We start from the raw sequence: 14,034 nt of genomic DNA, 5'->3' as shown, positions 1-14,034 counted from the left end.
AGACACCTCACCGTTTCTCACTGTGTCAGCTATTTCCAGAAGCCAAGTTCTGAGCATGAGGGTTCACATACCCTTACGCTGCCCTGAACACACATGTCAGAGACACAGGCACAATAAAGGGCAAGAGAAATGTAAAAACAACTAAAGGAAGTTCTTAAAGACCTGCTGTCTTAACGCACGCGGCCTTGACGTGTTCCTGACTTTCCAACGTGACGCTTCTCCCCTTCGGCCCCTTTCCTGTGTTCAGCGCCTGTGGCCTCCAGGGAAATGCTTCCCACCCAAGGAGAAGGGTTCATATCATCTAAACAAAGAATGTCGAGCATTTGTAAAGTGAAGTGAAAAGGACCCAGCGGGGGCTTGGCTGTCCTGACCTCCCCTGTCCCTCTGGTTGGGGGTACAGGGGGGGGCACTCCGGAAGGCCCCCCACCTCCCCGTGAAAATGGCCTCACCGCCTCTCACAGGTGGACATATGAGAAGGACCTTGGGAAGCCACAGGTGCCCATTTTGGAGCGACCTCAGGAGGTGACTTCTGGCCAGCCTGAGGGCCTAACCTGGCAGAGACTATCAGCGGGTTGTTAAAAAGTAAAAGGGGGCTGAGGTCAGTACGGGGAGGGAGGGAGGAAGAAAAGGAAGATGAAAGAAAAGAAAAAAACAAGTGAGAACTGAGTGAGAAGAGCTGTCAACACAGAAAGCCAAGTCCCCTCTCTGTCTCTGGAATGGTCTGCGGTCCGCACCCCGGGCCCTGGCCCCGCTGTGGGGTTCCGGGCAGGGCAGGCGGACTTCTCTCTGGTTCTCACAGGTGGGCCTCCCCTCTGGCGGGAGGCGGGCCAGTGGGCTTGGGCGCGCACTGCACTTCCTTCCGATTTTCTTTTCAAGCACAATCCATCTTGGCTTGAGGACGGGGCGGGCTGGCATTTCGGCTGGGCTTTCAAGTCCCCAGGGGACACCGTGGCCGCCCCTGGGAGGAGCCCCGAGGTTTGAATGAGAAAAGCTACAAGGGGCCTGCGAGGCCGACTCTCCAACAACAGAAGGATCAGCAGCCCAGCACTTTGATGGGTTTCCCCTCCCCTGCCTACCTACCTGCTTGGACAATGGTAATTGCCAAGCCACTGTTTGACACCCCAGGGGGTGGGAAGAAAGGGCCGTGTTAGGGGTGCTTCTGGGCGGAGTGGTTGGGAGAAGCTCAGGGAATGAGATCAATGCTTGGGCTCAGAGGCGGTGCCCCAGTGACGGGAGGAGAAGGCATGTAAGTCAGGGCGGCTGCTGCGCTGCCCCCAGAACTGATGTCCACTGTCCCACAGGACTCGGTGGGGCCAGTGGGCCGTTTCTATGGTCTCTGCCCCCTGACCGCAAACTCAAACCAGACAAACATCTTTCAACCTTTAACTTCTTGGGGCTGGGAGTGGTGGAGGTCAAACATGTTATCACCCTGCTCCCCAGAGGCCCAATTTCTGTTGTAAATGATCAAATCTGGGGCTGATAGGCCTGCAGGGCACCAGGGTTGTGCTTGAGGTCTCAGCCAGCCAGGCAGCCACCCTCACCTGGCTCACCTGGCCCACCAGGCCCACCTGGCTTTGAACCTGAGACCTGCCAAAGTCTCCAAAGCCACAGGCCACCTTTGGGGGACTGGGCTATCTCTCCACACCCCTGCCCTGAGGTGGAAGGGAAAGCCGGCCCAGGGCAGGATTGTCTTCCTCCACTTGCGGGACAGCGGGAGGGACTGTCCAGGAGAAGGCTGGGCTTGAGTCCAGACTCTGTCACCAGCCAGCAGTGCCCCTGGGCAACTCACTTCTCATCTTTGAGCCTCAATTTTCCCATCTTTAAAATGGGGATCATAGTCTAGCCAGGCCACGCCCACCTCCCAGGGATGCTCTGAGAATCCTGAGGACCCGGTGAGATCGCGCAAGGCCCACGGCTTTGTAAACTGGGAGGACACGGGGCCCAAATCCGAGGCGACCAGGTCTCAGGCCATCACTGAGCTTCGCTAGCGAGGCAGCAGGTGAGCTGGGCGTTGCCTTGAAGTGATCAGTCCTGGAACCGCATCCCCGCTGCCAAGGCGGGTGCTTGGGGAAAGGGCGCAAGCCGCCCATGGGTGACTGGGCCCGGGATGAAAGCCCCAGCCCTCCCTCCCTCTCTCCCTCTCTCCCTCCGGTAGTCCCTGCCGTTGGGCGGAGGCGCGCGGAGCGGGCGCGCGCACCGAGGCGCCCTGGCCGAGGCTAGCGCCCGGGGAGGCGCGGACGGTCCAGGCTGCTGGTCGCGCGCCCCGCAGGTGGTGGGGGCCCCGGCCCAGCAAGTGCCAATCCGCGAGCAGCCCCCCGCGGCTCTCCCCGCCCCGCCCTCCCGCCCCCTCCCCAGCTTCCCTCGGCGGCTCCGACCCTCCCACCGGCTGGAGACCGCGGACGAGCCACCGGAGAAGACGAGCCGGAGCGCGGCTGGCGGGCATGCTGGCCTGGCAGGACGGCGGGGCCCAGGCGGCTCCCTCCGCCCCCAAGCTCTCCTTCTCCGTCCTGGACATCCTGGACCCGCAGAAATTCACCCGCGCGGCGCTCCCGGCCCTGCGCCCTGCTCCCCGGGAAGCCAGGAAAAGTTTGGCGGAGGCCGGAGCTGGGGAGGAGGCGGGCTCCGGGGACCAGGCCGGCCCGCGGGAGACCCCTGGTAAGGATGCGAGGAGGCCCGGGCTCGGGGACGCGATGGAGAGGTGTGTGTGCGTGGGGTGGGGAGGAGGGGGCGGCCGGGGACGCGGGAATGGCCCCGAGAGGCGGCTCCGCAGGGGAAGGCGCCGGCGAGGGGAGCCCGCCCTGGCGCTGAAGGAGGCAGGAGGCCTCCAGGAGAGGGACTGGCCCCGGAGCCCCGTCCCCGCTACCCAGCTCTGATTTGCTCGCGGTGGAAATGAACACGCAGCGCCCACCTGGCCCAGGCTCATTCCTTTATCCGGCGTTTACCGCTCCCGCCACGTGCCAGGACCTGCTAGCGGCTGGGATAAAAATCAGAAAAACGTCAGAACCTGCGAGACAGCGTCGTGAACATCGCCCCATTTTATGGATGGGGAGGCTGAGGTTAACCAGGCCTCGAGGTCCTAGTGAGGATGGCGGTCAGGTTTACCACCTGGTGCCCACTGCCAACCACCCAGAGACGCCTGCAGATCCCGCTGCCCCCCCTCACAGTGGGGGGGTGGTATGATGAGGGGCTTTTAGTCTCTTCTCCACCCTCCCCCCCCTTATTTAAGAGAGAGTGGAAGGGAAGGAGAGAGACACAAACACATGATTGGTTGCCTCCCGCACGTCAGTATGGAGCCTGAAACCGAGGTACCTGCCTTTGACTGGAATCAAACACGACACCCTTTAGTCCGTGTGCTGACTCTCTGTCCACTGAGCCACACTGGCCAGGGCTCCAAACCCCCTGGGCTTGCTCCTAACCTGGTGGACACCTGGTGAGGGTCCAGGGACGTGTGTGTCTGGAAGGAAGGACAAAGGGCACCAGGACCCTCTAGGTGGGGGGGGGGGGGGGGTTGGGGAGTGGGCGCGAGGCTCCCTGGAGAGACGCCTTGGGTCAGAAGCGCAGGCTGGGGATGGGGGTGGGGGCAGCTGGATGCGCGCGTCCTCCCGGTCCCCCTCCCCAAGTTGGGCGCTGATTGTCTGGGGCTCGGGGCGCCTCTGGTGGCTGCGCTGGGGCCGGGCGGTCAGCCCGGTAATTGTCAGGATCGCCCCTCCGAGGGGCGCGCTCCCCGCCCGCCTCCCCATGATCGATATTCTATTACTGGCCTCCGCGTATCTCCTGCCTACAGCTTGCGGGTACCGGCTTCCAACCCCCTTCCCCTGTCTGATCCTAATATTGCTCGATTAAAACTTACCTTTAATAGATGACATCTATCGATCCACCCCGCACAAATCTGAAACTCTATTAGCCGCGGGAGAGAGGAGATGGGAAGGGCTTTCTCCGGAAGGAGGGGCCTAAGGGCGCTGTTTTAATTGCGGGGAGTCCCAGACCAAACAGCTCCGAATGACGGGGGACGCGGCCCAAACGCTCTGGGCGTCCCAACGTCTTAATGTGCAATGACACCCCCCCCCCCCCCCAGTTGTCCAATAAGGTCATTTGTTCTTAATGCGGGTGTCATTCCTTCAAAATACCACAAAGTGAAAGGCAAGGGGTACTGCACCCCTAAACTGCGACTCCGAGAAGGGCCGGCTCAGATGAGCTGGGATGGGTTGGGGACCCCAAGGAGGTCTGGGGGTCCGAATCCGCCGGGCGGACGCGGTTCCGGGCTTCGGTAACCGCCCCCTGCTCCCCTAGATGCTGTGGACCCGGGCGCGGAGGCGGCGTCCCCCCTGGAGTGCTCGGAGGACGCGGAGGAGGAGGACGCCGAGGATGCCGGCGGGCGGCGGCGGGACCGGGCAGCGCGCCTGCAGGCGGGCCCGCCGAGCTCCCCGGAGGCGCGGACCGCGGCGTTGGCGGCCGGGGAGGGCGGCGCGGGCGGCCGGGCGGGCTCCCCGGGGTCCCCGGGCTCCCCGCGGCCGCGGCGCCGCCGCACCGAGCCCAGCTGCGCCCGGCCGAGGCGCGCGCGCACCGCCTTCACCTACGAGCAGCTGGTGGCCCTGGAGAGCAAGTTCCGCGCCACGCGCTACCTGTCGGTGTGCGAGCGCCTGAACCTGGCGCTGTCGCTCAGCCTCACGGAGACGCAGGTCAAAATCTGGTTCCAGAACCGCAGGACCAAGTGGAAGAAGCAGAACCCCGGCGCCGACGGCGCGGCGCAGGCCGGGGCTCCCGGGGCGGCAGCGGGGAGCGGCGGCGGCGGCTCGGGGGGCAGCCCGGGTCCCCCAGGCCCAGGCGCGCCGCCCTTCCAGACTTTTCCCTCCTACTCCGCGGCCAACGTGCTCTTCCCCGCCGCCGCCTCCTTCCCGCTGACGGCCGTCGCCGCCGCCGGGGGCCCCTTTGCGCCCTTCCTCGGGCCCCCCTACCTGGCCCCTTTCTACGCCCCTCATCTGTGAGCTCGCAGCCCCGCGGGCCGCTGCTTCACGGGACTCTCGAGTGAGTGGCGTCGCCGAGAGGCCCCAGCTCCGCCGCGGGGCACCGAGGCGCAGGGGCGCCCCTCCCGGTGCGCGGGTGTCTGCGCGCCCTTCCCCGCTGGTGGCGGCGCTGACCAGGCTCTCCTGTTCGGTCCGGCCTCCTCCGCCCCAGGGTTCCTCTGGGGGGTCTGGGTGCTGGGCGCCGCGACCCGAGATGCTGCGGACACCCGGGACCCGGGACGGCGTCCTCACGGATGTTAGTTCACCCGCAGGGTAAGGCGCTCCCCGTTTCGAAGCTGACTCCCCTGTTCACATTGGGGCGCTGGCCCAGACCCGGGGGTTTCTCCCGGGACCCGCCGAAGCTGGGGGAGCTGCGTCCCTGCGCGCGCACCGCGCTGGGAAACGGACGCTTTTTTCAAAGCGTAAAACCCAACGTGTTTAGGCCTGCCTTTAGGATCCGGACTTGAGCACAACTCGTGTTCCAAACAGACTCTCCATGGAGGCTGGTGGACACGCACACGGGTGTCCGGGGCGTGAAAGAAACGCTTCCCGGGTGCGCGGAGCTCCTGGGGACGCACGCATATTCCTAAGGGATCCACTGCAGGCGCTTCACCAGGGCCGCGGGCCACCCCAGCTGCTGCTGCTGTCACCTGCCCACACGGCTCATTCCTCCGTGACGTTGGCTCGCCAGCGTCGTTTGGAGTTCTCTGCCTCTGGTTTTCTGTGTGGTGTGGTTGTAGCCAGCCCATAGCTCAGAAACCCAGACGCCCCCCCCCCTCCTGTATGTTTCATTCTCACCTTTGTTTGACGGAGGCCCACTGACATCGACAGGAATACCACCTTCCTTGTTACTTCTCGGTAGCCCGTGCCATTAATAATTACTTTTAACCGTCAATGACTTCCTATAAAGTAAAAGCACACTGCTGGTGTTAGGAACAATTGCCATCTTTTTTTTTTTTTTTTTTTTTTTAATTTCAGAGAGGAAGGGAGAGGGAGAGAGAGACACACATCAATGATGAGAGAGAATCATTGATGGGCTGCCTCCTGCACGCCCCCTACTGGGGATTGAGGCTGCAACCCGGGCATGTGCCCTGACCAGTAATTGAACAGTGACCTCCTGGTTCATAGGTTGATGCTCAACCACTGAGCCACACTGCCTGGCACTATTGTCATCTTGAAATATCAAGTTGTATTATGATCAGGAACGATAGAAAATACCCATCCTTTCTCTCAAATTAAGTGAAGACTTCATGTTTATGTGACCCTACAAGATGTGAAAACATCTGTTATTTAATTGTGTAATATTTACTGCTTAGACTCTTTCCCTTCTATTCTAAGGAAGAAAAGTGTCCCCAAACAGTGCACGGTACTTTCTAAAAGACAGTAGGGGCCGGACGAGATAAAAAAAAAATGCAGTTACTGTAGTAGAGCGGCTATTATCTTACTCATTTTCACACGCTGATCAACACTCCTTCAGAACTATTCATCGTTTCCTCAAAAGTCACGTTCCGTGGGTCCAGGCAGTCCAGGGGACAGAGGCCAGACCGGATTAAGGAGCTGGGTTTCCCTAAGCTGTGGGGCGATGTCGTTGCTCTCAGGGACCAGGACCACAGACTCCGGGTAGAGCGAGGGCCGGGCGGCCGGGGAGGCTCGCTGCTCGTGGGCGAGCGCGGGTGCTGTCATTCCGGCTTTCCCTGCATCTACACTTTCCAGCAGAGCAATGCCCAGGTGTGACCGTGCTTGCGCTGCGTTCCAAGGCCCGGTGGCTTTCCAACCACATCCTTAGACTCGGCCTATGCTGTGTGTGTCTAACAAATGCTTTTGTAAGGGTTTCCCCCGGGACTGCTTCTTGCTGTCCACGAGCAAAGCGTTGGCTGACTTTGTGATTATCAGACGTTGTCTATACAACGTCTGGCTGGCATTCATGGATAGAGGGAACTTTGACCCTAACCTGCTTTCTCACGCCGTCCGTTTCAGACCATGGCTAGACACACACACAGCAACTACACTCCCAGGCAGTCTATGCAAGCACACATGCAGGGTCGTTTCATAGCACAAGCGAAGCGGCTTTACAGAATTGTTATTAGTGGCTGCAAATTAAATCAACACCCGCTTTCCAGATTTCCAGGGCATTCTGCACTCCTAGACCTACTCTACAGGTTCTTCGGAGTCCGGAAGGAGCCTGCCCCGTCGCTCAGCTGGTTAGAGTGTTGTTCCAATGTGCTAAGCTTGCAGGGTCCATCCCTGCAGGGCACATACAAGAATCGATGGATTCATGAATAAGTGGGACAACAAATCGATTTCTCTCTCTCTGTCTCCCTTCCTCAGTCTAATCCAGGGGTCCTCAAACTACGGCCCGTGGGCCACATGCAAATACAAATATTGTATTTGTTCCCATTTTGTTTTTTTACTTCAAAATAAGATATGTGCAGTGTGCATAGGAATTTGTTCATAGTTTTTTTCTAAAACTATAGTCCGGCCCTCCAACGGTCTGAGGGACAGTGAACTGGCCCCCTGTTTAAAAAGTTTGAGGACCCCTGGTCTAATCAATGCATCATTTTTTTTCTTGGTTAATCCTCACTCAAGATTACTTTTCCATTGATTTTTAGGGAGAGTGGAAGAGAGAGAGAGAAAGACAGAGAGAAACATCGATGTAAGAGAAACATTGATTGGTTGCCTTCTGCAAGAGCCCTGACCACGGTTTGGGCTGGGGAGGAGCCTGCAACCAAGGTACCTGCCCTCGACTGGAATCAAACCTGAGACCCTTTGGTCAGCAGGCCAGTGCTCTATCCACTGAGCCAAACTGGCCAGGGCTAATCAATCAATAATTTTAAACACACACACACACACATAATTCCACCTTAAGGCCAGTTGAAGGGAAGCATCTAACAGTCTAAGAAGTGGGAAGACACAGACTTCGGGAAAGAGAAGCAGAAAGCAGCCCGCCTCCCTCCCCACCCCCCAAGAGGGAGGAAACCCAGAGCCTGCTGTGGGGACGAGGAGAGCAAGCGGCCAGCACTGAGATTGGCGACCTTTTCCTCCCGCTCTGACTGGAAGGCCCAGGCGGTCCCGCATGTGGTTTCACTGTCCACTTCCTGAAGGTGATGACATTGCTGCTTCTCCATATGCCCACTGGCCACTTCCGTCTCTGTCTTCCTTAAGTGTTTCGTCAGATCTTCTGCCCACTGGTTACCCCTCCTTTACTGGTAGGTAAACTGAGTCCTAGGGTCATTACCTAAGGGACAGACTCAGTGAGGCCGGGACGCGCCCAGGGTCACGCAGCTAAGAAGAAGAGACCAGAGCCTGAGACGTGGGCTGGTAACTCCAGAGTGATTGAAAGTGTACGTGGGGCTGCCAATCATGTGAAATATTTGATTAAAATCTTTAAAAACGATCAGAGAGCTGTTGGGCCTTTTGTAGTTCCCTGTAAAGTGTCAGCACTGGAAATAAAGGTGATTCTATAGCTCCTCTCCCCTCCCCGCCCCCCCAATCCCTTCCCCTCACCCCTGCACAAAGTGAGTCCCTGTTCTGTGCCAACACTGTTTTGGGTGATGGGAGTTTATTTGTTGATTTATTTATTTCTGTTAAAATTTGTTTGTATTGATTTGAGAAGGAGGGAGACAACAATTGCAGGGAAGCAGATTCTCAAAAGACTGAGAAACTGCTCCAGAGAAGGGCAGTTGTACCTTAGAATCAGAGGAGGCATCAGGGGGCTCCATGAAACCCATTGGTGGTAGACTAAGGAGGCGGGAGGAAGCAAGCGGGAAACCTCTGGGATTGGCTAACGAGTAAAATGATAGACACATGCTTCTTTCACATTGGTGGGTGCTGGAGAGCTAACATTTGCAGCCCATGGAGATGGTATTCCGGAGACCAGATGACAATGAGGGCTCCCTGGTCGCTGCTCTGGGGGGAGGTTGTGCCCTGACTGCTTGACCTTCCAAAGGTTTGTTATCTCAGGTGCAAAAACACAACAGGTGGCTCAGTTCCGGTCAAGGTTGACCTTTGGCAGGGAAGGTTGCCGCCTCGGACAGGACCACCTGCCATGACGCGCTTTGGGAGCATTTGTCTGCTTTCCCGCCCGCACAGATGGAGGGAATCAATAGAAATCAACTCCTCAGGAAATAGCGATGCCCCGATGCCCGCCGTGGCAGGCGGCTCTGGCTTCCTCATGTCTAACCCTCTGTCTCCCTCCGCACGGTCTCCGGGCAGAGACCAGCCCAGGCCCCGCTCCGCACACTGAGCGACCCCTTCCCTCTCCTCCAGCCCTGCCTGAGACGGCCTGACATGGAACAGGTAGGCCAGTCTTCTGACCCAGCAATGGCACTGCTAGGACTTTAACCTACAGAGATGCCTTCGTGAAGGGTCGCAGACAAGGTTATCTGTGGAGACACTGCCCAGCAAGCTTGGAACCAGCCCAGCTGTCTGCCATATGGGCTGTTAACTCGGCTGTAAACAGAAGACAGAGGGCCGCCTCCCCGGGGCCTGGGCGAGGTGCAGAGCCCGCAGGTGCGGTGTGAGAGCGGGAGGAGACCGGCGTGTTGGTGTGGCTTCTGTTTGCACGGACACGCAGGACGCCAACACACAGGGTTGTCCACGTGGGCTTGGCTGGGAGGCGTGGGCTGGAGGAAGTCTTCTTGGGTGGGCTTTTTAATCTGCCTTGATTTGAACACGAAACCGCTGCACTAATTGTTTTTTTTTTTTTTTAAATATATTTTATTGATTTTTTACAGAGAGGAAAGGAGAGAGATAGAGAGTTAGAAACATCGATGAGTGAGAAACATCGATCAGCTGCCTCCTGCACATCTCCCACTGGGGATGTGCGCGCAACCCAGGTACATGCCCTTGACCGGAATCGAACCTGGGACCTTTCAGTCCGCAGGCTGACGCTCTATCCACTGAGCCAAACCGGTTTCGGCTGCACTAATTGTTTTACAAAACAATGAGAAGTTGCTGGGGGGAGAAAATGTCAGAGAAGACATTTTCTGTCTTCTCTGCCTCACCCCGTAACATAGAAACAGAATTTCCGGAGGATGAGGCCCGGAAATCAGGATTTTAAAAAGATTCCCAGGTGATTCTAATGTGCAGCCAAGGTTGAGAACCACTGGTCTAGATTGAAACGGATTCGGACTCAGAACAAAAGTCAGTTTAATCAATGCAATAAATCACACCTGAGGTGGCAGGGAAGCGTGTAATTTCTCAGCCCGAATTTCAGGATTGAATTAATGGTTCTTACTCAAATCCTTCTGGGGTAGAACCTGTGTCAAACGGAAAGAGAAAGCCCTGATGCCTCTGTTGAGGGTGTGACAGCCACACATGCAGAGCAGAGCGCCGTGACTGAACCCCGGGCTGGCACTGTTCGCTGTCTGTGCCTCGACGGTCCGAAATGCTGAGCTACTCGTGGCAACATTCTGAGCAAACTAAACCTTACGTGTCTTCGACAAAGGTGAAATGATGTGTGATGCCGTATTCTATCTGTTTAATACCATTTAACTTTGAAGTTAAAAAACACCTTAAAACCCTACTTATTTAAGTCAACAATTTTAGGAGAAAATTTTGAATTATTTTACGTTAATTATTATTTTTTACGACAGTTCAACAAGAAAGAGTCAGAATTCAAGTTCGCCAAAGAAAAGTAACCAACGTTATCCAACTCCGGCCACTCCGAGTTAGCCTTCGTGCAGTCAATAAACCGTCCTTGCGAAATACACTGGGCTTCCCAGTACTCGGATAGATAAGGGTGTGAATATTCAACTAGTACTTGAGGTTTCTCTTATTTTATTTTGAAGTCAATGAGCAATGTAAATATTTTCCAAGTAAATGTTGCTATTGACTCACTACTTAACTTTTTGTCAAAAAATGTTTACTTCCACCATTTTTTTTGTTCCGAGTTGACGTTCTTTCTGCTGATTAAATGTCCCGAGCAGGGAGCGTGATGGGTAGACCACCTGCCTTCTTGGCCACCCTATGTCCTATTTCGTAAGACCGGCTGGGGCCCTTCGCCTGGGACCTTGGATTTCCCTGTCGTAAAAAGTGTTAGGTTAGGTCTTTAAAATCGATTATGCACTCGAATCTGTAAGTCACCTGTTCAAAATAACATAGTTATTCTGGTTCCATATCAAGAATTAGCTGACTTTTCAGCTCCACAGCCAAGTCCCTTTGTAATCATTTGCTATTGAGTTGACTTCAATAGACTTCACCCCTAGCCGTGCGAGCCTCACAGGGCAGGCTGGCCACCATCCCTCTGCTGGTATTTCCTCTTCTCTGCCTGCTCAGCCTTCTGGGCACACAGCGTCTCTGTCTGAGGCCCTCTCAGAGGCGCCCCTCTGGACCCAGCTCTGTTGTATAGCTCAGGCCCCATGCTAAGAATCGGCCACCTCTCATCAATAAAAACATATATATTTTTTTTTTTTTAAAAAAAGAATTCTTTCCTTTTAAATGTAGAGGCTGCTTCTTCCCACGGCCAGAGGTGCAGCTTTGCATGCACACCTGTTGCAGGTGCGTTTCCCGACGTCCCCTCCTTGCTAGGGGCCCGCACGCTCTCGCCTGGTGCGAAACCGTTGCAGCTTCGGGCACTGGGCACTCAAGGGACATGTGCTGACGGGACTGAGGAAGCTGATTTAGGCGGGATGTGTGCCGAGGGATCAGTCTCTCTCTTTCAGCTGCACGGCTCCCGGGTAGTTGGATATTGGGGCCTGTGAATAGTTTTAGGGGCTCGAAAACCTTTGCCATGTACGCTCCGTCCTTCCACGTGTCCAGGCTGCACAAGTAAAGTACACGCCAATGGAGCCGTTCATTCTGCTTCTTGGCTGAAAACAAGCTGCTTTCAAGTCCACGTCTCCGAGGCCGAGTTAGGCTGAAAAAGAACGGTTAGGAGAGAAGCTATAAAATATTACCATGCTCTCTGGACCTATTGCATTTTTCCGATAAGAAAGAAGAGATAAAACCCAGACATTCTCAGCAGTTTCTTGCCTACGGAAGCACTTTTGTTAAAGAGTACCTTATCTGTGAGTCCCAGAGCGTCCCAGCCTGTGCCACTCACACGTTGGCTGGCCTGCCCCTGGCATGAACTCATAGCCTGGGCCCCTGGCTTTGTAATCATTCCAAGAGCTGGGCTTGGCTCACACACCTGCCCAGGTTGGAAGAGCAGAAACGTGGGGAGATGATTTCTCTCTGACCCCTGGGGCAGTACCAGCTAACTTCCAGTAATTAATCACACTGTTCAGGGTAGTGGAGGGAGAGGGGAAAAAAAAAGAAAGAAGGAAAGGAAAAGAAAAAGGCACAGGCCTGCTCTCAGTGAGTTCCAGTGGCCCCAACAGCGGGAGTAAGTGACCTTCGTCTAGGGCAGGTGGGGCCCAGGAGGACAGAATCCCTTTTGGGGTCCTGCTCTGGGCAGCTGCAAACCTGGGCCCTGCCTCTGTGCCCGCACCGTGTTCCGGCCCCTGCCGTGCAGCTGTGACTTTCCTTCCTGCTCAGCGGCTTATGTGTGTCCAACGTCTGCCATTTGCCCTCCTACCCCATCTTCTCCCTGCCCTTCCCCACCCTGTCTGTGTCCCCGCAGGCTCACCCGCAAGGACTGCCTTCCAGGGCTGGCACCAGGCACTCAGCCTGGGACCACCCTGGCAGGAGAGGAGGGGTTGGATTCTTGATCCCCGTGGGGTCACTCGTGGCCGTGGTCCAGGCAGGTGTGGGTTCTGGAAACCTCTCCCATTAGGCCTGGGGCTGACAAAGGCCCCCCAGGTGCACTAGCCCAGCTCACGTCACCCTCTGGTTGACCTGTCCCCAGCGAATGATGAACAAGCAGACCTCAAGGTTACATTTGGGAGCTGCTACCTGTTCCCGCTGGGAGCTGGACTGATCACGTGGGTCTAGTGGACGGCGGTGCCCAGTTGGGTCTCTGTCCCTGATCACGTGGGCCTAGTGGACGGCGGTGTCCAGTTGGGTCTCTGTCCCTGATCACGTGGGCCTAGTGGACGGCGGTGCCCAGTTGGGTCTCTGTCCCTGATCACGTGGGCCTAGTGGACGGCGGTGCCCAGTTGGGTCTCTGTCCCTGATCACGTGGGCCTAGTGGACGGCGGTGTCCAGTTGGGTCTCTGTCCCTGATCACGTGGGCCTAGTGGATGGCGGTGTCCAGTTGGGTCTCTGTCCCTGATCACGTGGGCCTAGTGGACGGCGGTGCCCAGTTGGGTCTCTGTCCCTGATCACGTGGGCCTAGTGGATGGCGGTGTCCAGTTGGGTCTCTGTCCCAGATCACGTGGGTCTAGTGGACCGCGGTGCCCAGTTGGGTCTCTGTCCCTGATCACGTGGGTCTAGTGGACCGCGGTGCCCAGTTGGGTCTCTGTCCCTGATCACGTGGGCCTAGTGGACGGCGGTGCCCAGTTGGGTCTCTGTCCCAGATCACGTGGGTCTAGTGGACCGCGGTGCCCAGTTGGGTCTCTGTCCCTGATCACGTGGGCCTAGTGGACCGCGGTGCCCAGTTGGGTCTCTGTCCCTGATCACGTGGGCCTAGTGGACCGCGGTGCCCAGTTGGGTCTCTGTCCCTGATCACGTGGGCCTAGTGGACCGCGGTGCCCAGTTGGGTCTCTGTCCCTGATCACGTGGGTCTAATGGACCGCGGTGCCCAGCTGGGTCTCTGTCCCTGCCTGCGGCCGCCCCTGGAGACGCGTGGCCGCACACAGGGCTGGGCGGACCCTCCCCTTTGGGACAACCTGCGTAGGTGGCTGGCCCTCTCCCGCCTGTTACCCAACATCCCGCAGAGAGACCACATGATGTCCAGTCCCTTCCGAGCTTCGCGTGACACTGAGCTCCGAGTTTTGTAACAGGTGGAGGGCGCCGCAGACGAACGGGCCGTGCATTGCAACCGTTTAGGTCACCTACGCAGCGACGGGGCGGCGGGGTTCTCCGGCCGCCGCGGTGGCTGCTGGGCGTGGGTGCAGAGCCGCAGCCACCGGGTTCGAGGGCGAGGGGGCCGCCGCGCGTCTGGGTGGGGCTGACGTTGGCGCCCTGAGGCCCTGCGAGGCCAGGGAGGGAC

General features: G+C 57.4%; 1 protein-coding gene across 1 annotated transcript; it reads left to right on the top strand.

The window, feature by feature from the left end:
- Positions 1-2,441: 2,441 nt before the first annotated feature.
- On the top strand, positions 2,442-4,985 carry NKX1-2 (NK1 homeobox 2). The gene is made up of 2 exons (XM_070431801.1): positions 2,442-2,655; positions 4,291-4,985. Exons 1-2 carry the CDS (start codon positions 2,442-2,444, stop codon positions 4,983-4,985), a joined length of 909 nt encoding a protein of 302 aa, XP_070287902.1.
- The last annotated feature ends 9,049 nt before the right edge of the window (positions 4,986-14,034 follow it).

This window comes from Myotis yumanensis, unplaced genomic scaffold, assembly GCF_028538775.1.
Source record: "Myotis yumanensis isolate MYYU_CA2020_CCGP unplaced genomic scaffold, mMyoYum1.0.hap1 SCAF_13, whole genome shotgun sequence".
NCBI classification, from domain to species: domain Eukaryota; kingdom Metazoa; phylum Chordata; class Mammalia; order Chiroptera; family Vespertilionidae; genus Myotis; species Myotis yumanensis.
The sequence above is the reverse complement of the archived record's forward strand: the minus strand, read 5'-3'. Positions and strand labels throughout refer to the sequence as shown.